Consider the following 23,426-nt stretch of genomic DNA (forward strand, 5'->3'; position numbering starts at 1 on the left):
TCACTGTAACTGTAAACACGCACGCCGACCAGCACTACACAGCATGCCTTGCATTATTCAAATGGATTCCGCTGCATCACACTGCTAACCCACTGATGTGAAGGTCTCATTACCATATTATTGCATGGCATTTGCCATGCGATTATATTGTCCATTGAAATGCGACATGTAAGCGTGAAAGTAGCCTAAAGCCCCATCTACACGATGCGATTCTTTATGCGATTCGATTACGATTCTATTTATGATCCGATTAAATCTGACATGTCCGAAGGGGATTTGATTTGATTCAATTGAATCGAATCCCGATTGGACATGTCAGATTTAATCAGATTGTAAAAAGAATCGTAGTCGAATCGCACAAAGAATAGTATCGTGTAGATAAGGCTTAAGGGCTGTTTTCCACTTTCAGCATTTTGCGATCCAACTCCAATTGCTTGTGCAACTCTAGGTAGTGTTTCACTGATGGAAATCATGGAGGAACATTTCTATTAGTGCGATGCGATTGCAGCAGGGTTACATTCTTTTTAAATACCAATTTTTCGTGTGTTGGTGTTCGAGTATAACAGCAATCATAATGTGACACCCATCGGATTGTGTTATAATCGCATGCGGTAGACACCATGATCGCGATTGCAATTCCTTGTGGAAAGCAGCCCTGAGGCCTGGAACCCACTACAAGTTGCAAATCGCTATCGCAATCGCTATTGGTTTTAATTAGCATTTTGTAAGCAATTTCATGAGCGTTTTCTGTCGATTTTGGGAGCAATTTTAAAAAGTTTAAGCTTTTTACCAGTGATTGTGATAGCGATTTTCAATTAGCGATTTTAATTCTGATTGGTCATTTCAAATTATTATTTATTTATTTTTTTTACAGTTCGCAGCAATTCAAAATCACACACAAATTGCTATGTGTAGCGATTCATAAGTGATTTGCCAGTGTTTCGATACTTTACATAGGCACGCAAAAGCTCCCAAAATGCTGCATGTACTGCAATTGCGATTTGCCTAATCACAATCGCTCTAGTGGAATCTGTCCCATCCATTTACATTGGTAGAGCGTTTAGGGAAATCACTAGCGATTGAAAGTGACCCCTAAATGCTCAAAAAAGCTATAGTGGTTTCCAGACCTAAAGTTATTATAAAAAAAATTATTATTCTGGGTGTTACACAATTCCTAATTTACAGTCCTTTCAGAAACCCCAAAATGTTGTTATATGACCGGGTGAGGATTGCAGATGTGTATCACCTAGTAACAATTTGTAGAAAATCCTGTTTAGGTTTTCTAGATCACTTATATTCTCCAGTGTTAACACGAATATGTATAAATCATCCCTACTGTATTATTGACTTCTACACATATCTCAATCACATACATGGAACATTTACAATAACAATTCTGATTAATTGCTTAAAAAAGTCCATAAAGAAATCAACAAAAAATAAAACACATTTAACAATTAAAGTGGATCCGAGATAAACTTTTACTCATTGCATAATTGTGTTCCTTTCATATAGTTTATAGGGTATTCCTCAAGCCAAATACTTTTTTGTTTTGTTTAATACTCTATTTCCCTATAAACTAAACAAGCCTCGCCCACAGTTTTTTAGAGTGCCTTGGCACTGTAGCAAGGGCTTATGGGAGCTCAGTCTGGGCAGGTGGAGGAGGAGGTTACTAGCCAGAGATTTCAGAGGCAGAGGGGAGAAGGGAGGAGGAGAGGGGACTGGATTTGTCACATTACACACAGGCAAGCTGATAGCATCTCCAGCCCTCACCCTGTGACAAACAGAACATGGCTGCCCTCATTGTATCACAGGAATAAATAATCATAAACTATCAAAGCTGTTTGCAGCTAGATTTGCTGTGTAAACTATCTAAACTTTAGATAAGATATATAGACACGTTACTTGTTATAGTTAGTTTTTCATCTCAGATCCGCTTTAAGCCTGGTGTACACTTCCAATATTGATTGACCAATAATTGGCAAATTTTACCACTTCCGTGTAGTGTGAGAGCTTACCAGCAAAATCTATTCATAGTTTTCAGAATCTGTTGGCCCTCATACTACATGGAGTTTTAAAATTATGATTGGCCAATCAAAATCAGATGTGTGTAACAGGCTTTAATTTTGGGGCAACTCTATTCAAGCTATTCATGCAGTTTTATGATCTTCAGATGAACCTAATAGTGGATACAATCATGTGACATCAATAAAAATCTTCAACGGAGCCAGGACTGTGAAACTTGCAAGACAGATAACATAGGACTTAGGTCAGAGAGATGCAGATAATTCTTCTGAGTTGTTTCTGAATTATGCAAATTCTGTATGTAAATGTATGCAACTTTAAAATGGACCAATTGAATTCCACCAAGATGGGATTTGGTCTATTTTAAAGTTGCATATATTTGCATACACAATTTGCATAGTCATACGACAATTCAGAATTATTTGTACCTCAGGGCCCTTTCACATTGTGGCTGTGCACCGCGGCGATTTATTGCACTGCTACCGCAGGGCAGTGAAAATCTATGGGGATTTTCATATTACCTGTGGTGCGGTGCACCGGAAGTCCAAAATGTGACGCGCTTCCATAACTACATTAGCACGTGTATCAGCGTCGATGTGCAACGGACCGGAAGTCATGTAAATCTATGGTGATACAGGTATTTAAAAAATGGTGGCGGTGGCGGTGTGGCGATGTTGTGACACGCATGTGCGGAAGCGTATTTTTATAATACGCTTCCATGCACTTCCGCAAACCCTAAACAGGAAGTGACCGCAAGCATGCATCACTTCCTGTTTGGCCTGATGCCAGAAGGGGAATACCGCATAGCGCGTGGTATTCCCTGAAGGCCTGTTCTTGGTTGTGCGGTGGGTGTGCCATACTGCAACACTGATGCCAAAATACAGTGTGAAACAGATATCTGCAACTAATAGTTCTATTTTTTTTTTATTATAAACACAGAGGGTAATTTTACTGACTTGGTTTCCCTTTAATGTTTTACTTGGTTAATGCCCCACAATGTGTGCCACACAAATGGCATGCTATGAACTGATCTGTGCAAAAACATGATTCAGTAGTCCAGTTGACAAAGACAAGCCACTCCTCTGTTCACCCAGTGGTTTGGAGGTTTGCTCGTTGCCAAGCTAATGCTAAGGACATAGTTTGTAGAGTGACCGGTTGTAGAAAGCTCTCCTCGTCGAGCACTGGTCTTGTATACTGTAGAGAACAAAATATAATTTGAGTAGGTATGCGTTGATAGTATTAAATACATAAACACGTGTCTTTATATATGTCATACTCACTGTGTATGTCTTAGCAACAAGATTGGTATGAGGTTTATTGTATACAGTGCATTCATTTATAAGCCAACTCCTAGATTTTCCTGTCAGATGTTTGATGGCTTCACCTACCAAGCAGAGCATGCCAGTTAAATTCCCACATCTTCTGATTACTCGTAACAGCTGTGGAACAGCAACTTTGGTCCTATGACTTGCTGTCACTTAACTGAAGGTATTGTTCCAGAACTATCATAAGGAGTCTGAACATGTGAGAACTTGTGGAGGTGTCCAGAATCTGCATCCCAGGTGATTACAGCACACACTATATGTAGGTGAGCCAGGGGGAAACCCTCAGCACATGTAAGATGGAAGGTGCACAGGACCTAGCCCTAGGCTGATGAACATTTTTAGGTTCCATTTTCACGCTTAGAATGTTCAGCTGGCACTACAGTATAAATATTCAATACTTATTTACATGAGTTTACACTGCTAATTGACATCATTGCCATAGGTCCTCATTGCTCAGCTGCACTTTTACATACCTGCATTCACATTTGCAAGGCATGCAGTTCAAATTAGCTAGCACCAACAACACATTAAAATTACTATAAGTACAGAAAAAACACATCATTTAGCTGGTCATAAATGACCATGTTTAACCGTTTAGCAGCCAATTTATTTAGAGGCTTGCAAGTGCCACATGCCAATTTATTTAAGCATAATTAGTACTGTTGTATTATGTATTTATGGCCACTTGTCACTAGGGGGCAGTGTGAAACAATAACTTTCAGTTTCTATATTTTCTACTAGTAGAGAGAGATCAAAGCATTCCAAGAATTTACAGCTCAAAGAGTTCTGCTGACTGATGTCAAAAGCAGTGCACTTATCTCAAACAAAATAATTCCTTTGAAGCTGGTAATGGGTTCATTTGGAAATTTGGCCTACTTGGGCGACCTCTATGCCACTAGCAAATACCACTAGCTGACCATTCCTAGGTTATTGTTATTGCCTTTAAAATCTGTTGACTGGTAGCATTTGCCACTACTGTAAAAATGATAGTGTCCAAAGTATGCCTTTATCTAGTTCCTTCAATCAGTATCTAAATGGAGCTAGATATGCATGATGTACTATATGCTGTTTAGATAAGGCTCAGGTGATGGAAGAGCATGAGGCCATTATTTGTACTGTAGATCCTGAATAAAAATGATTGGACTAGGTTTCAAACAAATGCAGGACATGTTTCAAATAATGTCCAAGGCTATTTTAAATCATAGTTTCTATTCACCTCCTTCCTGTGACTCTCAATGCTAACAGGTGTATTGAAGTGTCCCATGCACTGTGGCCTGTCTTTCTATTTGGTACCCCATATGGAAGTAGAGTGATTTTGACAGGAAAAAGCAGCTGTCAGTAGGAGGGCACAAAGCATCATGGGACTGCACAGCATTCACGCTGCCAGGGAGGCAGCAAGTACAGTCAGTTGTTTTCTTGATAGGTTTTAGTTTCAAGTCCAGTTTTAAAATAAACCAACTTCAAAAGTGTTAATGCATGCAAGGCCAGATTTCTGAAAAGGCCACAAATGCATGGGCCTTGGGTGGCTGCAGCCTAATGGGGCACCTGAACATGAAAGAGGGGTTGCTACATATGAAAGAGGAGGCTGAAAATGGGGATGAACACATGAAAAAGAGAAACTGATGCCCAAGGGAGCTGTTTATGAAAGAGAGGAGCTGCAGTGCATAGATGATACACATGGAAGAAGGGGCTACACATTAAATGGGAGGGGTGTAGTGCACATAAGAGAGAAGCCACATAAGGGTACGAAAAGTATAAATCCATCCTTGTATGCATGGATTCTTCTCACCCCTCCTTAGCACAAACATATACACTTGACTGTGACAATTGCACAGGTTTATGTACCTTCTGATAGTATAAAAGCTTAAGGGTGGTTTTGTCCTGCAATCACTTCTAACTGTGCTCTCATATTTACAACCCACTTGACGTGATTTTTAACTGATGAGTGGACAGGTGTCTCACAATAGCTGTTCTTCAATAAGGAAACCACACGATGCAATGTTAATTCTTTGATAGCATCTAATTCTGTGTATGCCTAAACTCTCTCATTTCCCTTTCATGAAAACTTTTACTCTACCTGGGCATCGATAAAAGGAATCCATTTCCGCTATCTTCTCTCCCGGAATAAGCTGTATCTTTATGAGCTTGTAAAGGAAAAATGTGAGCAGACTGAATTGAAAATTGCCGTACACCAAAATGAACTGTGCAGGTTAAATGTATGCCATAATAGGGATAATATGAGCTAGGATCTATGCAGTCATTACAGTCCATTATGTGCTAAATCAGCTGCAATAAAATGAACTCCCGACATGAAAACTCTTAATCTGCATTACACTGATCACAAAAGCGGAGGCTTCCATCTGCTGTACTAAGCAAGAAAATATGTGGTACACACATTCAATGATACATGGAAAGTTTATATTACCATGCTACCGGTATCACAATGGGTGAATATTTATCATATTAAAGCAAAGCATTAGTCAAGAAAAGAAAGCAGTCCTGTATATAATATTGTTACTGTGGTAACATTTGTAAGATTAACATAAACCAGAGGTGTAACTACAGGGGAGCAGCCCCTGCGACGTCAGGGGGGCCCAGAGCTGTAAGGGGGCTCCAACTGCTACTTCACGTCTGATAAAGAGGCCCATACTTCAGATTAGGTGTTTTTGTGGATACACTTGTTATGGGTGTGAATATTACAATGTCCACACTTTTATGTCTCTTGCAAGATTGGCCACGAGGCTGTGAGAGTCACAAGGGCTAGGCAGGGGAACAGGTGTGAACTATCATGTATTGTCTTCTAAGCAGCACTTAAAGGAATACTGAGATGCCAAGAAAGAAAGATTTGATACTTACCTGGGGCTTCCTCCAGCCCCATAAGCACCACTGAGTCCCTCGCCACCCTCCCACGTACCTTTGTTCAGCAGCTTTCAGCCTTGGTAACTGGCTCAGTTGCGTCAGTTGGGGTCTTCTGCACATGTGCGGAGGTCCGCACATGCGCAGTAGACCCTGACTGAGGCGACTGAGCCAGTTAGTGCTTATGGGGCTGGAGGAAGCCCCAGGTAAGTATAAAATATTACTTTATTGGCGTCTCAGGTACACTTTAAAGTACACCTGAACTGAAAGGGATATTGAGGCTGCCATATTTATTACCTTTTAAACAATACCTGTTGCATGGCAGTTCTGTTGATCTCTTTGGCTGCTGTAGTATCTGGATCACATACCTGAAACAAGCATGCAGCTAATCCAGTCAGACTCCAGTCAGAGCACCTGATCTGCATGCCTGTTCGGGGGTCTATGGCTTCAAGTATTAGAGGCAGAGATTCAGCAGAATAGCCAGGCAGCTGGTATTGTTTAAAAGGAATTAAATGTCAGCTTACATATTCCTCTTAGTTCTGGTGTCCTTTATAAAGGTCAATGCATTTCAAGCACCAGTGGCTCTGAGGTCCTCAACACACTTCTTTGCATTTTTTCAGCAATACATAACAGTCTGTAACATTGATGGGTTACTGAAAAATGCACTGAAACATAGAAGTGTGCTCAGGCCCTTAGCCATAGCTTGAAATGGCCAATAAGATGCTAGTTATTCTGGCTTGCATGCAGTTTTCTTGTAAGTTGTATGCAGCTTCGAGCAGGGTCAGTCAAAAAGGATAAGAAGTGCAGTATCAAGCTACATACAGTTTAGTACTATGGTCATGGCATGCTGCAGATTCCTTCTATAACCTGTTGATCAACATTCTAGTCCAGTGCTTCCCAGAGCTGTCCTCAAGTACCACCGACAAGCTTTGTGAGAGTCCACAGAGGTAGTTAATCAGTTCATATCAACTTTTCATATAGGTAAAATCAATAACACTATTAAGACATATTCAAAGGATACAACAGGCATGCTTTCATACAGAACTTTGGGGAAGGACTCATTAATCATTTCTTTTTCACGGTCCCATCTGGCTCCTTCCATGTACAGGCCATTAATATACAAGCCATCACACTGCAATTATAGAAGACATTACATTGGACTCATCAGTGTTTATCAATCTCCCCTCCAGGGCAGTAGTTTAAATTTCTCCCAGGGCGAGTGTCAAAAAAATACCCTCCCCCAGTACAGGTGGTGTAGACAGTTACAAGTTGCAACTCTAGCTGGGACATTGCCACATGTACTTGGGGGGGGGGGGCTCTCTGTCTGAGGGGGTGTTTGAGGACCTGCAAGTGCCACTTGGGGGGGGGGCTCTCTGGCTAAGGGGGGCTTGTGGGCCTGCCAGTGCCATTGTAACCTGCACTGACTGAGGTCTCTGTGGCTGAGGAGGGCTCGGGTGGTATTGTAAGTTACAATATCACTCCAGGCCCCCTCAGCCAGAGAACCCCGCAATGCAGGTTAAAATGGCACTGGCAGGCCCACAAACCTCCCTTAGCCAGAGAGCTCCCCAGCGGCACTTGCAGGTCCTCAAACACCCCATCAGAGAACCCTCCAAGTACATGTGGCAATGTCACAGCCACTTACAATACCACCCTAACACCCTAGACTCCTCAGCCAGATCCCCTGCCTAGTGTATAATTTCCCTTAGATTAATGGGTCCAGGGAGTCAGATCAGTGCCAGCCAGAGAGCGACAGTCAGTCCCAGCAGGTCACAAGCTGTCTACTTACTTCTGACCAGCCGCTCATGCCAGGGGGAAGCAGGTACCAGGAGGAGAGAAAGTGAAGAAGTGAAGTGGAGACTGAAGAGAGCCTGCGCACAGACAGTCAGAAATGATGGGACACCAGCGCAGCAAGCAAACTCCTCCATGGACACACTGGCAGCCTGCAGCAGCACTACAGACGTCAGGTTAGGTGTCAACATGCGGTGGTGACGTACTTGACGTCAAACTCGGCAGGCAGCCGCAGGACGCCCAGGAGGAGTGAAGGGAGGTGATTGCACTGGTGTTATTTCTTCTTCCTGTGCTGCAAAGCACCGTGTGTCACCGGCTACCTAGTGGTAAGCGGCCGGTTACATCCTTCAGCCTGCTCCCCCCTTCTTCTTCTTGCCTGACTGCGCTCAGGGCGGCCGCCTGGTCCGCCCGGGCCAAGAAACGTCTCTCCTCTAACCAGGCCTGGATTTCTGCAAAGGTCACAAAGGCCACGGCCTAGGGCGATAAAATCAGATAAGATAAGAAGGGCGGCATGACTTGGAGAGAGAAGAGGTCATATGTCAAAGTAAATCATCTCCTCTGTTCCCGCAGTGCAGCCATCCAGCCCCTGCTCTGCACTAATAGATGAATTCCAGAGTTCCCCAATCCCTGCACCTCTTACTTCCTGATGTGTTATAACAATCAGGATCAATCATAACTGTCACCTGATGATCTAATTATGATCGACATACAGTACAAGTGGATGTGAGAAATACCAGGGATTTACATTACAAAGCAGATAAAACTAAGTTCCGCTGAGTTCTAATGCAGGCATTCACAAACATTTCTGCTAGTTTCTTTGCTTTCTTTTTTTACAGCTGTGACACTGACCCCATCAGTTGTAAATTACACTTATCTACCCGTAATTTATTGCTTTTTTTTTTCTTCCTAGCCAGTGATCTCGTCTTTGCTTAAGTTAACTCTTTCCTGACTCATTTTCTGTCCGTCAGCTCTGACCATCTATGAGAACTGCTGCAGCATGGAATAAAAATGCTGTATGCTTCCCTTTCATTGCTAAACTGTCACTGTCACCTGAGCTGTTACTACCTCTATGCTAGTGTGTATGGTTTGGCATCCTTCTGCTTTCCTGTAGCAGTAGAACATTCTACCATCTTATCCATCAGCAAAAGCAGAGAGGTTTGAATCAGGATGATACCATTTATTGGCTTAAAAGAAAAAGAGTAATCTTTCTGCTAATAAGCCTTCTTCATACTTTGTTGCTGTATACTGCCAATATGTTATTATTATGTACATTCAGCATTCAAAAGAGATACGTAGATTTTTCAGCAAATATAAATAAATGTCATTCAGATGCTTTAAAGTGGAGCTGAACTCTTGCACAGGACAGAAGGAAAACAGAGAAATGCACCCTGTATGTATTTAGAGAGCCTTTCGAATTCTTCCACATCTGTGTCTAATCACAAATGTGATATCTTCCCTGTGTCACCTGACTGCCACAGCATATAAGCTTATTTTAAAGCACAAGATGTTAATATATTTGCTTCCATGAAAGCAGGAATTAAACACACTGTCTAATTATTGCAGGATTTGTATCAGCTGTAACAAAAATGTTTTTATGTAAAGGTTATGTTGTTGCGTATCTTTTACAGCAGAGAGGAAGTTCTGAGTTCGGGTCCACACTAATTACAACCAAACATCCAAACTGGGTCTTGACAGGATGTTTGCTACTTACCTGTTCTCTGTTTTGGATGGGCTTCTCTCCATTGCACTGCCCTGCCACCTGTTTGTGGCTCCGACTGCAGCCAGTCGCACAGAGGACAAAGAAGCAACGCATGCTCTGGCCACTCGCGCTCCCTGTCACCTGTTTGTGGCTCTGACTGCAGCCAGTCGCACAGAGGATAAAGAAGCAGCACATGCTCTGGCCACTCGTGCTCCCTGCCACCTGTCTGTGGCTCTGACTGCAGCCAGTCGCACAGAGGATAAAGAAGCAGCGCATGCTCTGGCCACTTGCTCTCCCTGTAATTTCCTGCTCCTGCCCAGATGTGCACAGCAACCAAGGCCAGTATAGTGTTATGCATTCTTGACAAGTACCGATCATACATCACCGTAATTTCTCAAGTATGCATGCCCAGAACACTATCGGCTGCTGTGCACATTCGGGCAGGAGCGCAAATTTCCATTGTGAGAGGACAGAGCACTGATTCTTTGTTCAATGAGGGGCACAGCAGCACAACTGAAATGGGCCCATTCAAACCAGTGATCGCTAGTCAGATAGTTGGCCAAAATGTTTTTTGGTGGTGGTGGTGGCAGGGGGGGTGCTTGGTGACAGCAGGCCTAGGGCACTGGTAAGTACAAATCCGGCCCTGCCTCTAACAGGTCTTCTGCTACACAACTGAAAAATATGTCAGTTTCACAAAATTGATTTCACAGTAAACTTGGCTACAGTGGAACCTTGGTTTGCGAGCATAATTCAGTCTGGAAACATGCTTGTAATCCAAAGCACTCTTATATCAAAGAAAATGTCCCCATAAGTATTAATGGAAACTCAGATGATTCATTCCACTATCCAAAAACATTGAGAGGAAAATATTTCATACAAAAAGCTCGATTCACAAAAGGGCGCTGCTGCAGCAGCGTGACTAGGAGTGCTAAGCACGCTATGGGCAGTCGTGCAGCATAGTGTGCCTTCCTTAGTTATGCGCGTTGCTTACATAGTAACTATGTTAAATAAAATAGTAGCGACCATGCTAGCGACATGTCGTGGTCGTGATATTTCACAACAGTGGTTGGCATTTAAAGGAGCGCGCATTGCTATGTAAGCAACGCGCGTAACTAAGTAAGGCACGCTATGCTGCTTGACCATGTGTAGCATGCATAGCGCTCCTATGATGTTTTTCACTTGCACTGCTGCAGCAGCGCTCTTTTGTGAATCAAGCCTTAAAGGGATACTGTAGGGGGGTCGGGGGAAAATGAGTTGAACTTACCCGGGGCTTCTAATGGTCCCCCGCAGACATCCTGTGCCCACGCAGCCACTCACCGATGCTCCGGCCCCGCCTCCGGTTCACTTCTGGAATTTCAGACTTTAAAGTCTGAAAACCACTGCGCCTGTGCTGCCGTGTCCTCACTCCTGCTGATGTCACCAGGAGCATACTGTGCAGGTCCAGTATGGTCTGTGTCAGCACAGTACGCTCCTGGTGACATCAGCGGGATTGAGGACATGGCAACGCAGGTGCAGTGGTTTTCAGACTTTAAAGTCTGAAATTCCAGACGTGAACCGGAGGCAGGCCGGAGCATCAGTGAGTGGCTGCGCGGGCACAGGATGTCTGCGGGGGACCATTAGAAGCCCCGGGTAAGTTCAACTCATTTTCTCCTGACCCCCCTACAGTATCCCTTTAAGTACTATATAAAGTACAAATGTAAAAAAAGACTGTAACAGAATTATTGCTCTCTGTTGGCTCACCCGAACCTCTTTTTGTGGCTTTAACCAGGAACTTATCCAATGACATTTGCATTTTCCTACTTTTAAGGACTTCATGGAAATGTGACATTGTACAGTCCCTACACTCGGAATACAATCCCGCAGCGTCACAGGGAGAAGAACCGCCGGCTCAGTTGTTTTGGTGTGACTCGTTTATATGCACTTAGCTTGTTTATGAAGACGCTGCTTGCTTATCAAGTCAAAATTTCATAAAAATGTTTGCTTGTTTTGCAAAGTGCTCTTAAACCAAGATACTGGCAATGCAAGGTTTTACTGTATTTCATTTTTAGATAATTATTTGGAAAATGTGATGTCAGTTTTGTCAGTAAGAGTTAACCAAAACTAACAATTAATAATTAACAATGTTTTTGCTAGCGACTTGTTCTGATACTGTGGAGGGAGCAGCCACAAAGGCCTGGCACAGAACTTATCAACATCCAGTGCATGGCCGGATTTCAGGCAAGGCCAAAAAGGCCATGGATTAGGGCACCAGGTAAGCAAGGGGCGGGCTGTGGGTAGCAGGGTAGCAGTAGCAGTTAGCCTGCCGAACATTCATTCTGCTACACAAGTTTGCACATAGCCGTGGGCGGCTACCAACTGCCGGATTTGGCACCCAGGAGGTGTAGGGGTAACAAACAGGCACTTACATTGGTCTCTGAGCTGCCTATCACTCATGAATGTGCCGCTCTCCAAGGAGCTTACAATCTAATTCCTGCTATCATATCACCAACTGTCCTCAGAGAAGCCTACAATCTAATCCTGCTGTGTTGGGGGGGGGGGGGGAGGGGAAGTTTAGGATGCTGTCGGTCTGGGGGCAGCTGGTGATAATTGGCCTTGGGCATTAAAAAGAACAAATCCAGCCCTGATCCAGTGGGCAGGGTAAGGAGGAGTACAAGGTGTTTTTGCCTGAGAAGATCCAGCAGCTGTTCAGACACCCTAAATTCTTGGCAGAGATGGCTGGTCAAGGCCATCTCAGCCAAGTTCACACTAGGCTGTGTATACACCTTTAGTTATGTTATTGTTATCTTGGGAGACAAGAGATAGAGTGACTCTGCCTTGAAGAAGCTACTTATCACTGTTAATACACCACAGATGTAAATCGTTTCTGAAAGCTTGTTTAAGTGTACTCTGTGATACAATGCTTTTAACAGAGCCTGGGGTGTCAGCATAGTACATAAATAGGACATAAATATGTACACCAATCCAACTGTGTAGAACAAGTATTTGGCCTTTGGATTTTTTGAGTGCCTTATTATGTTTATGGTTAGTTTTAATTGTCTTTATGAACGGATTTGGGAGAGCTAACCAGCTTAATTAATAGTAAAGGTAATAGTAAAAAGTATGCTATGACAAATATTCAGTGATCAAAAAAGTACTTATTAATTGGTCATCATACATGGTTTCTCAAGGTGAATGATATAAACTTTAACTGTGAATCACAATCAAATGGAATAATTAATTACAAACTCATAAAAACATTACCTCTGATGTGTCAATGTCGTCCTCGTGATCGTGGCTTGTTATCTGAAACTGAAAGCTCAGTAAGTCTATGGGAGTCTGGTGCTTTCTGGCATAGTTCTGCAACACTCCAGTCAGAAAGGATTGGGTAAAGTAAAACCCAGAGATCCAGAAAACTTTTGGTGTTCCTCTTTCAATCCAACTCTAAAAAGAAAAAATAAACTGAACTGAAGAGGATTCTAAAATACGCATTTTCCTGCGTTTCTGCCTTGCACTACTTCGATATGGATTAAAACATCAAATTCTTTATTGGTCATTCATAAAATTACAGTAATGGTACATGACAGCCCATGCCATTTACATGCGTAAATGCTCATATGGTCTTGCCTACATTGGCAAGACCACACAACGGCTCAAAGATCGGGTGTCATCCCACAAGTTGGATATATGGAATCATGTGAAGGTCCAAGTCTGTTTCTGAACATTTCACAGCTATGAGACATTTAGTGTGTAAACTTATAGTGATGGCCCTAGATAGTGTTCCTTATGACTAGAGGGATGCGAATAGGGACACAGCTTTAGTGAAAAAGAAAGCATACTGGATTAGGAGACTGGGCACGACGGGGCAGGGAAGACTTAACTGGGAATATGATTTAAGTTTTTGTATTCGTGAATACATATATATTTATTTTTTATATATACTTCTCTGCCTTTTCTGAGCTTTGTTTAGTGCAGTAGGCTCCTTTGATACTCATATGTATATATTTTGTTTACTTTATAATTATCTTTATTTGCCTATCTTTGCTTTTAGATTTATCCTGAGATCAAGTGGCATATTGTATTTGATGGGTGAGGGCTGATTCACACTACAAGAGCTTTTGAAGCGCTTGAGGTTTTAAAAGCTCTTGCTAAGGCAATGCTATGGGAGATTTTTACAACTCACATAGCTGCAGTGTGAACACATGCATAGAAAAGCTGTTGCAGTGTGAATGAGCCCTAAGCCTTAACATTTTGGATTACATTGTGAGTGGCTGTTTAACTGTGTTTTGTTTATATCTTCACTCGGCTCTGCCCATGGTTACGGCATTTCATCATTACCCAGCGGCTTGCCCTGTGACTTCTTGGTTACATGTTACTGCTGTCAAGTACAAAATGGCTAGTCATGTGACGAGGGCTATGCTTTCTCACCCTGAATATGAGAGGACTTCCACTCTGAGCTTCCTGATTTGCCGTGCAGATGTGAGTGTTTACACTTCTGGCTACATGATGTTACTTGCCAGATGTTGTGATAGTTACTGGGCTCCATGGTGCCTGGACTCCCCCCCCCCCCCCCCCCCCCAGTTTGGGTACGGACCCCGATGATGTGAAACTTCTCTTGCTGTGTTTGTCTTGCACAGTAGAGGGGAGTGCTATTGCAGCTATGGAGGAACGCTCACCTGTTGCAATACTCAGCTTACTTAGCCAGCAACTACTTTCCTTCATGTGTTGCTCGACACTTGCAGCCACCTCTTCAATATGCAGCAAACTCTCTTCCTATTCTAGCCTCCAACTTGGGCTGCAGCTGCCCAAGACCTTGGCCATTGTGGCAATTCCAGAGGTCCAGCCCTGCTTGCAAAGTGTTTAGTGGTTATGAAATGTACCTGCGATGCTCTCAATTTCCTCTTTCACCCTTCCTACAGCAGGAAACTGTACATCTATCTGCTTGAATCCTTCCTCATTTATTTCACTCAGTTTAAGTTTTTCCTGTGGGATTTCTTCTTTCATCCTATAAGTTACTTTAACTATTCCCCTTACTATTTGTTCTGACAGGATTATGTGATGATGCAGTGCTCACACAAAACCAAAGGAAATTGTGATAAATTGTAGTTTGTATGCAACCACAATAGTGCATTTGGTGCCAGGACAGCACGTGTTAAGACTGAATTCCAAGGCAGCATCTGGCTTCTGAAACCTCCTGGAAGCCAACACAGCACAGTTTGAAGAAGGATTTAGATGACTCACGGCACAGTAAACTTGTAATTTACTTGTGCTCCTGAGAAGATGGTTGCTTTCTGTCACTCACCATCCCTTGGCAGCCTTCTATAGAGAAGGTTTGATGTGTAAACAGTGTGTTAAATTATTGCCCTCAAAACGCAGATATCCTACACCAAATAATGTCTCAACTGCCGTAAAGCTAACAGCAAACATTACCCATTGCAGGAGCAGGATTAGGCATACGTCTTCCAAAATGAGGGTGTTTTTAGCTGTAGCTACAGATGCTCTTAATTCTCCACGAAGGGTCTATTCGCTAGAGAATGCAAAGCTGCTTCAATTTTCATAAAATGTAGATTTTGTTTGAAAGTTTATATCACTAAGTGTTTTATTTATGCAGATGTAGGCAAAACTGCAGCAGTCATGTTATATATCTAAATGTTTACTATCTCCCCAAAGTACATTTTGATAGCACAGATGACATTTTCCTGCTTGCCTGTTCCCGTAAGGATCTCACCTTAAAGAAGCTAAGCCTTTGTAAAAGATCTGCAATGTAGCCACCCAAAGGCTTCAAGGAAGGATATGATCTTGCTGACCACATAGTAGGAACCTACATGACAAAAAAAAGAAAAGAAAAAAATTGTCAGCAGTGCAAAGTTTAAAAAATAAATAAATAAATAAACTTAGGACATAGAGATTTCACCACTGCATATTAATGAAAATAAAGTAACGTTATTTTAACAATGGGATTAAAAGGCGAATAACTGTACAATAACATTTTCATTTTAAAGGGTACCTGAAAAGACCTGACATAAAGGAGTCAATTCATAAAAGGAAGCTCAGGAAGCACTGTTATATTCACCTAGTCCACTCTGCAACTGGTCTCCTTTTACTCTTGGCTTCAGCATGCTGTATGCCGACATCCTCCAGCTCCTGATGCAGGTCACATCATCAGGAGCCTCAGAATGGCAGCATAGAACACCTAGATGCAGTGGCATAGCTAAGGAGCTGTGGGTCCCGATGCAAGTTTTATATTGGGTCCCCCTAAGCACTCTATACATAACATTGATACGGCGCACCAAAACCTAACAATGGCAACTACAGTGTCAGGTGCAAGAAGGGGATGGGGAACAGCTTGTTAATGATTACCACTATTCAAAGTATCTATAGAAGTGATTATTATGCGCACAGGACCAATAGAGACCTAAAACTGTAGTTGAGGCAGGGCCCTTCAGGGCCCCTCTGGCCCACGGGCCCCGATGATGTCGCTACCTCTGCAACCCCTATTGCTACGCCCCTGCCTTAATGTTAGGAAAAGGAATGGTCAGAAATGTCCATTTCCGATTCCGCAGAATTCCGATTTCCGCCAATGCCAACTTACGATTGAATGTATTCCCAATTTTCTGAATATCCGAGGAGTATTTGATTTGTCATGTTTTGCATCAGATGATGCAAAAATCGGAAATTGAAGAATTGGAATCTTGTGATTGGTCTAAAAATTCCTGCAGTAAACTGATTTTTGCATTCTCTGATTGGTCAAATGCCTCTGAGTTATGTGATTGAGCTAAACTTACAGAGTTGCGGTGGATCGGATTGCCACAGAATTCTGTTTTCCAATCGGAAATGCGGAAATCTCAATTCCGTGGAATCTGAATGAGCATCCCTAGTCAGGAGGAAAAGATGACCAGCCTGGGGATGCAGCCTGAACTAGGCAAATATAAACATGTAAACGTTCTCCTTGCTGCCCACTACAGGTGTCTTTAGTGAGAAGGGATTTCCTGGCCATGAGCGGTGTGTGTGTGTATGTGTGTGTTGAGGTTGTATTGTATTTGGAGGTGCAGGTGGACCCACCAAGGTTATTTTTACCGGGGGAGGGGCTCGGGGTGCTAACATCCCTAAGGGCCCGTTTCCACTTGTGCGGTGGAATTCGGCGCGGGAAAAATTTTCATGCGGATGCGAATTTCGCATGCGGTTGTATGCGAATTTTCATGCGAATTTGCATACGATTTCGCATGCATGACTATGTATGCGAATTTAACCATGGCAGTGCCTGTGTGTATGCAAATTCGTATGAAAATTCAAAGTACCAAAACCGCATGCAAATTTCCTATTAAAGGGACTCCGAGCAGTGCAGAAACTATGGAAAGATATATATACATATATATATTACACAGGGCGACTTTTTCTCAAAGTCAGCAGCTCCATTCAGCAGAAAAAGTCGCCCTGTGTAATACAATGTAACTATGGAAAGATGGATATAATTTTAAAGCTCTCTTTCTCCTCTTTCTGACGACACCTAAATCGTCGCCCTACGCCTTTTAGTTTTCTCTATTTTCGTGATCGAAATCGATTGCAGTGGCAATTTCAATCGCGAAAATAGCGAAAACTAAAAGGCGTAGGGCGGCAGCTATATCATTGGAAAGAGGAGAAAGAGAGCTTTAAAATGATATGCATCTTCCCATAGTTTATGCACTGCTAGGAGTCCCTTTAAATACATTGTATGCGAATCGCATAGCGGTATGCAAATTCTGATGGCTCTGCCGTGCAGATTTTTTCTGCACAGAAAAACGCTCAGAAATCCTGACAGGTGGAAACAGTCCCATCCACTTGTATTGCCCATGCGAAATTCACTATAGTGGAAATGGGCCCTAATAGATTCCTATTTGTGTGATGTACATGTATCCGAACATTTCAGAGAGCACATTTACAGAAATGGTATAAATGTTTATCATTCTATTATGCATTATGTGCAGGCTGACAGAATTATTCTTTACTGGCCCTATGCACAGTTTGGGCCCGGGGTCTCAGCCCTCCATCCCCCTCCTCATTGCCGTCTCAGGTTCCCCTCTCCTTACAGAGATCTGCACTCGGTAAGTTACTCCACCAAACCCATCAAATCATCTTGGGTGGAGTTCTTAAAAATATTGGTTTACATGTGGAGTCTTAATATTATTTTAAATGTGAAGTTTTCGCTTGCTCAATTTAATAGGAACAGCAACGCACTAAAATGTAATGTAATTAGTATGAATTAGTAAAAGCAAATGCTTCATTTGCCAGCTGCACATTTATAAGATAAGGCGACGTATGTTTTACAAATTATAAAACAAGAAAGCTAATTATACTGAAAAGAAATACAAATAGGAAATAACCTTTTTAGGCTGAATTTACAGGGTTTCTGAAAGCAAAATGTTTAAATGAAATGGCAGGTTTTCATTTCTTTATGTTTAATAGATATTTTTTATATGTATGGATCAGTGAAGATAAAAATCTGGAGGTCTTTTTATACAAAAAAGAGGTAACAATATGTGTTTAAAATGTAATTACCAAGTAGACATAGCTGTCTCGGGGGAATGTGAAATGAGGAAGGCGAAGTGTGAAAAAGATTCTTTGCAATGTGGAGACAGAAATGAGTAATGAGAATCCTAATGCACTATGACAGCACTTGCATATTAATCCCTATGGGTGAGCAATATTTTAAGATACTCCATCTTATAACACACAAATGACTTACTTTACCAACAGTCATGCTATTGAGCAAATCATCAAGTTCATTTGACATCACAGATAGACCAGAAATGGCTTTGTTTAAATCTTGCAGGCTCATCCGAATGGTAGAGGTCAGGCGGTTAAATCTCAATAACTCGTGAACCAGCACTGTGTTCATAGATTCTGTGCACTGAGTGGGATAAAGTCTCTGGAAGAAAGAGGAAGCCAATTGTACTTTAGAAAGGGTCCCAAGGTCTTAAAAGATGCTTGGTTTATGAAACTGTGTACAGCTCAAGCTGTGACTGCAATCAATACTATCTAGCTGCTGTCTAGTACAAAGTTGTATTATTTTCTGCGTATTGATAATAATAAACACATCCACTGTCCTAATTTTACCTTAAACTATATGTTTTACAGGAACAAAACTTTTCTAAAATGAAGTGGTAACTTGAACACACAGGCCTTTACGCTGGTGAGTTGGGCGCAGGGTAAGCTGAATGATGGCTCACCCTGCTGCTGCTCATATCCCCAAAGGCATAAAATACTATTCCTCCGAGTAGTCGCAACTCGGAGGGAGATGCAATTCTGTGTCCAGCAACCCTGAATTACCCTTACGTGCCCCACGCAGTATAACATTATTGCTAAGACGGTGCCTAGTTTCAGCACTGAGTACTATGCACGGAACCCATCTGCTTCATTTAGGCCTGGGAACCACCTGTGACTGTAAAAGAGCGATTTTGCCACTTAAAAGTGGAGTAATTTCTGGAGCAATTTCAGGGAACACGATTTTGGGCTTTGCGTTACTTTATGAAATTGCTCTGAAAATGCAGCATGCGGAGTGATTGCAATTTACGCAAATCACATTCGCTCCTGAGGGATCAAAGCCATAGAATTTCAGCAGCAAAGCACTTTTGGAATTGCTGGTAAAGCCTAGAAAGTATAAATCGCTGCTGAAAGTGTTCTAGTGGGTCCCAGGCCTTAGTCAGTTCACATTTATCTTAAAGGACCACTGTCGCAAAAATCATAAAAAGTAAAATATGTGTAAACATATACAGATAAGAAGTACATTTCTTCCAGAGTAAAATGAGCCATAAAATAATTTTCTCCTATGTTGCTGTCACTTACAGTAAGTAGTAGAAATCTGACAGGTTTTGGAATAGCCCATCTCCTCATGGGGGGTTCTCTGGGTTTTCTTTATTTTCAAATGCACTTAGTGAATGGCGGTTGCTCCATCCAACTGTCAAAAATGTGTACGGTGAGCAGGGAGGCTGGCCAGCATCTTTATATAAATCTTTTTCAGGGAGTGTCCTTATAAAGAATAAAGGCCATGTTGAGAATCCCCTATGAAGAGATGGGCTATTACAAAACCTGTCGGATTTGTACTATTTACTGTAAGTGAAAGCAACATAGGAGAAAAGTAATTTAAGGCTAATTTTTACTCCAGAAGAAATGCACTTATTTGTACGTGTTTACATATATTTAAGATTTTTCGTGATAGTGGTCCTTTAAGTTGATATTTTCACCCTTTAGCAATACAATGCCCTTTAAGCCAGCAGCAAGCAAGAAAATCCTTTTGGGGAGGACGAAAGAAAGGAGGTACCCAGAGACAAAGCAATTGGATGGAAATAGCCAACCTAGCTAAATGTTTCCCATGTAACATTGAGCACAGAAAATAGGTGATATTCTTAGGTTCAAGGCCACGAGGGTTAATATTAAAGCCTTGGAAGCCCATTGACATCCTAGGAGCAAAACAGTAAGAATCAGAATCAGCTTTATTTGCCGAGTACAATGGATATCGCACCTAGAATTTTTTGTGGTACACGGTAGTGTTGGGCGAACATCTAGATGTTCAGGTTCGGGCCGAACAGGCCGAACATGGCCGCGATGTTCGGGTGTTCGACCCGAACTCCGAACATAATGGAAGTCAATGGGGACCCGAACTTTTGTGCTTTGTAAAGCCTCCTTACATGCTACATACCCCAAATTTACAGGGTATGTGCACCTTGGGAGTGGGTACAAGAGGAAATTTTTTTTTAGCAAAAAGAGCTTATAGTTTTTGAGAAAATCGATTTTAAAGTTTCAAAGGGAAAACTGTCTTTTAAATGCGGGAAATGTCTGTTTTCTTTGCACAGGTAACATGCTTTTTGTCGGCATGCAGTCATAAATGTAATACATATAAGAGGTTCCAGGAAAAGGGACCGGTAACGCTAACCCAGCAGCAGCACACGTGATGGAACAAGAGGAGGGTGGCGCAGGAGGAGAAGGCCACGCTTTGAGACACAACAACCCAGGCCTTGCATGAGGACAAGAAGCGTGCGGATAGCAATTTGCATTTTGTCGCCATGCAGTCATAAATGTAATACAGATGAGAGGTTCAATAAACAGGGACCGGAAACGCTAACCCATCACAGATGTTCATTGTTCATGTTACTTGGTTGGGGTCCGGGAGTGTTGCGTAGTCGTTTCCAATCCAGGATTGATTCATTTTAATTTGAGTCAGACGGTCTGCATTTTCTGTGGAGAGGCGGATACGCCGCCGATCTGTGACGATGCCTCCGGCAGCACTGAAACAGCGTTCCGACATAACGCTGGCTGCCGGGCAAGCCAGCACCTCTATTGCGTACATTGCCAGTTTGTGCCAGGTGTCTAGCTTCGATACCCAATAGTTGAAGGGTGCAGATGGATTGTTCAACACAGCTACGCCATCTGACATGTAGTCCTTGACCATCTTCTCCAGGCGATCGGTGTTGGAGGTGGATCTGCACGCTTGCTGTTCTGTGTGCTGCTGCATGGGTGTCAGAAAATTTTCCCACTCCAAGGACACTGCCGATACCATTCCCTTTTGGGCACTAGCTGCGGCTTGTGTTGTTTGCTGCCCTCCTGGTCGTCCTGGGTTTGCGGAAGTCAGTCTGTCGGCGTACAACTGGCTAGAGGAGGGGGAGGATGTCAATCTCCTCTCTAAAGTCTCCACAAGGGCCTGCTGGTATTCTTCCATTTTGACCTGTCTGGCTCTTTCTTCAAGCAGTTTTGGAACATTGTGTTTGTACCGTGGATCCAGAAGGGTATAAACCCAGTAATTGGTGTTGTCCAGAATGCGCACAATGCGTGGGTCGCGTTCAATGCAGTCCTAGGCCGAAGAGGTCATAGCCTAGGGTCACAAAACCTGTTTATTGGGCAATTTCAATGGTGGCGAGTCTGACGTACATAAATCGCAGCAATGGCCGTTAGCAACGTCTGAATCTCACGAAATGTCTCATGCAGGTAGAAGACATATTGTTAGACTTGGGCTCCAAAGATGGGTTCCCTACATCTCTGCAAACCAGAGTTACAGGGCTCCAAATTTGGTAAAATCCCCCATAGGCTTTCATTGGGCCTCCTATTTACAGTTCCAAAATCTCACATCTTTTAAAAGGGCAATTACTCAGCAGTGGCAAATTTTCTAGCATTGTAGGGACCCTTAGGGGGAACATGACTGGTGAGTTTCGGGCCCCTAGGCCGAAGAGGTCATAGCCTAGGGTCACAAAAACCTGTTTATTTGGGCTATTTCAATGGTAGTGATGGTGACGTACATAAATCGCAGCAATGGCCGTTAGCAAAGTCTGAATCTCACGAAATGTCTCATGCAGGTAGAAGACATATTGTTAGACTTGGATTCCAAAGATGGGGTCCCTACATCTCTGCAAACCAGAGTTACAGCGGTCCAAAATTGGTAAAATCCCCCATAGGATTTCATTGGCTCCCTATTTCACTTTCCAAAATCTCACATCTTTTCAAAGGGCAATGGCTCAGCAGTACCAAATTTTCTAGCATTGTAGGGACCCTTAGGGGGAACATGACTGGTGAGTTTCGGGCCCCTAGGCCGAAGAGGTCATAGCCTAGGGTCACAAAAACCTGTTTATTGGGGCTATTTCAATGGTAGTGATGGTGACGTACATAAATCGCAGCAATGGCCGTTAGCAAAGTCTGAATCTCACGAAATGTCTCATGCAGGTAGAAGACATATTGTTAGACTTGGGCTCCAAAGATGGGGTCCCTACATCTCTGCAAACCAGAGTTACAGGGGTCCAAAATTGGTAAAATCCCCCATAGGATTTCATTGGCTCCCTATTTCACTTTCCAAAATCTCACATCTTTTCAAAGGGCAATGGCTCAGCAGTACCAAATTTTCTAGCATTGTAGGGACCCTTAGGGGGAACATGACTGGTGAGTTTCGGGCCCCTAGGCCGAAGAGGTCATAGCCTAGGGTCAAAAAAACCTGTTTATTGGGGCTATTTCACTGGTAGTGATGGTGACGTACATAAATCGCAGCAATGGCCGTTAGCAAAGTCTGAATCTCACGAAATGTCTCATGCAGGTAGAAGACATATTGTTAGACTTGGATTCCAAAGATGGGGTCCCTACATCTCTGCAAACCAGAGTTACAGGGGTCCAAAATTGGTAAAATCCCCCATAGGATTTCATTGGCTCCCTATTTCACTTTCCAAAATCTCACATCTTTTCAAAGGGCAATGGCTCAGCAGTACCAAATTTTCTAGCATTGTAGGGACCCTTAGGGGGAACATGACTGGTGAGTTTCGGGCCCCTAGGCCGAAGAGGTCATAGCCTAGGGTCACAAAAACCTGTTTATTGGGGCTATTTCAATGGTAGTGATGGTGACGTACATAAATCGCAGCAATGGCCGTTAGCAAAGTCTGAATCTCACGAAATGTCTCATGCAGGTAGAAGACATATTGTTAGACTTGGATTCCAAAGATGGGGTCCCTACATCTCTGCAAACCAGAGTTACAGGGGTCCAAAATTGGTAAAATCCCCCATAGGATTTCATTGCCTCCCTATTTCACTTTCCAAAATCTTACATCTTTTCAAAGGGCAATGGCTCAGCAGTACCAAATTTTCTAGCATTGTAGGGACCCTTAGGGGGAACATGACTGGTGAGTTTCGGGCCCCTAGGCCGAAGAGGTCATAGCCTAGGGTCACAAAAACCTGTTTATTTGGGCTATTTCAATGGTAGTGATGGTGGCGTACATAAATCTCAGCCATGGCCGTTAGCAAAGTCTGAA

The 23,426-nt window shown here is 42.8% G+C and overlaps 1 protein-coding gene across 1 annotated transcript in view; it reads right to left on the reverse strand.

Moving 5' to 3' along the window:
* Positions 1-2,971: 2,971 nt before the first annotated feature.
* The window catches only part of LOC137562326 (dynein axonemal heavy chain 3-like), a 1,996,682-nt gene continuing 1,976,227 nt past the window's right edge, over positions 2,972-23,426 (reverse strand). Inside the window, exons 76-81 of the mRNA XM_068273663.1 lie at positions 18,392-18,574; positions 15,398-15,490; positions 12,934-13,113; positions 7,228-7,338; positions 5,428-5,485; positions 2,972-3,219 (exon numbers count right to left, since the gene is read on the reverse strand). Coding sequence (XP_068129764.1) covers positions 3,074-3,219; positions 5,428-5,485; positions 7,228-7,338; positions 12,934-13,113; positions 15,398-15,490; positions 18,392-18,574 — 771 coding nt within the window. The 3' untranslated portion in view covers positions 2,972-3,073. The remainder of the gene's footprint in view (positions 3,220-5,427; positions 5,486-7,227; positions 7,339-12,933; positions 13,114-15,397; positions 15,491-18,391; positions 18,575-23,426) is intronic.

This window comes from Hyperolius riggenbachi, chromosome 3 (assembly GCF_040937935.1).
Source record: "Hyperolius riggenbachi isolate aHypRig1 chromosome 3, aHypRig1.pri, whole genome shotgun sequence".
Lineage (NCBI taxonomy): Eukaryota > Metazoa > Chordata > Amphibia > Anura > Hyperoliidae > Hyperolius > Hyperolius riggenbachi.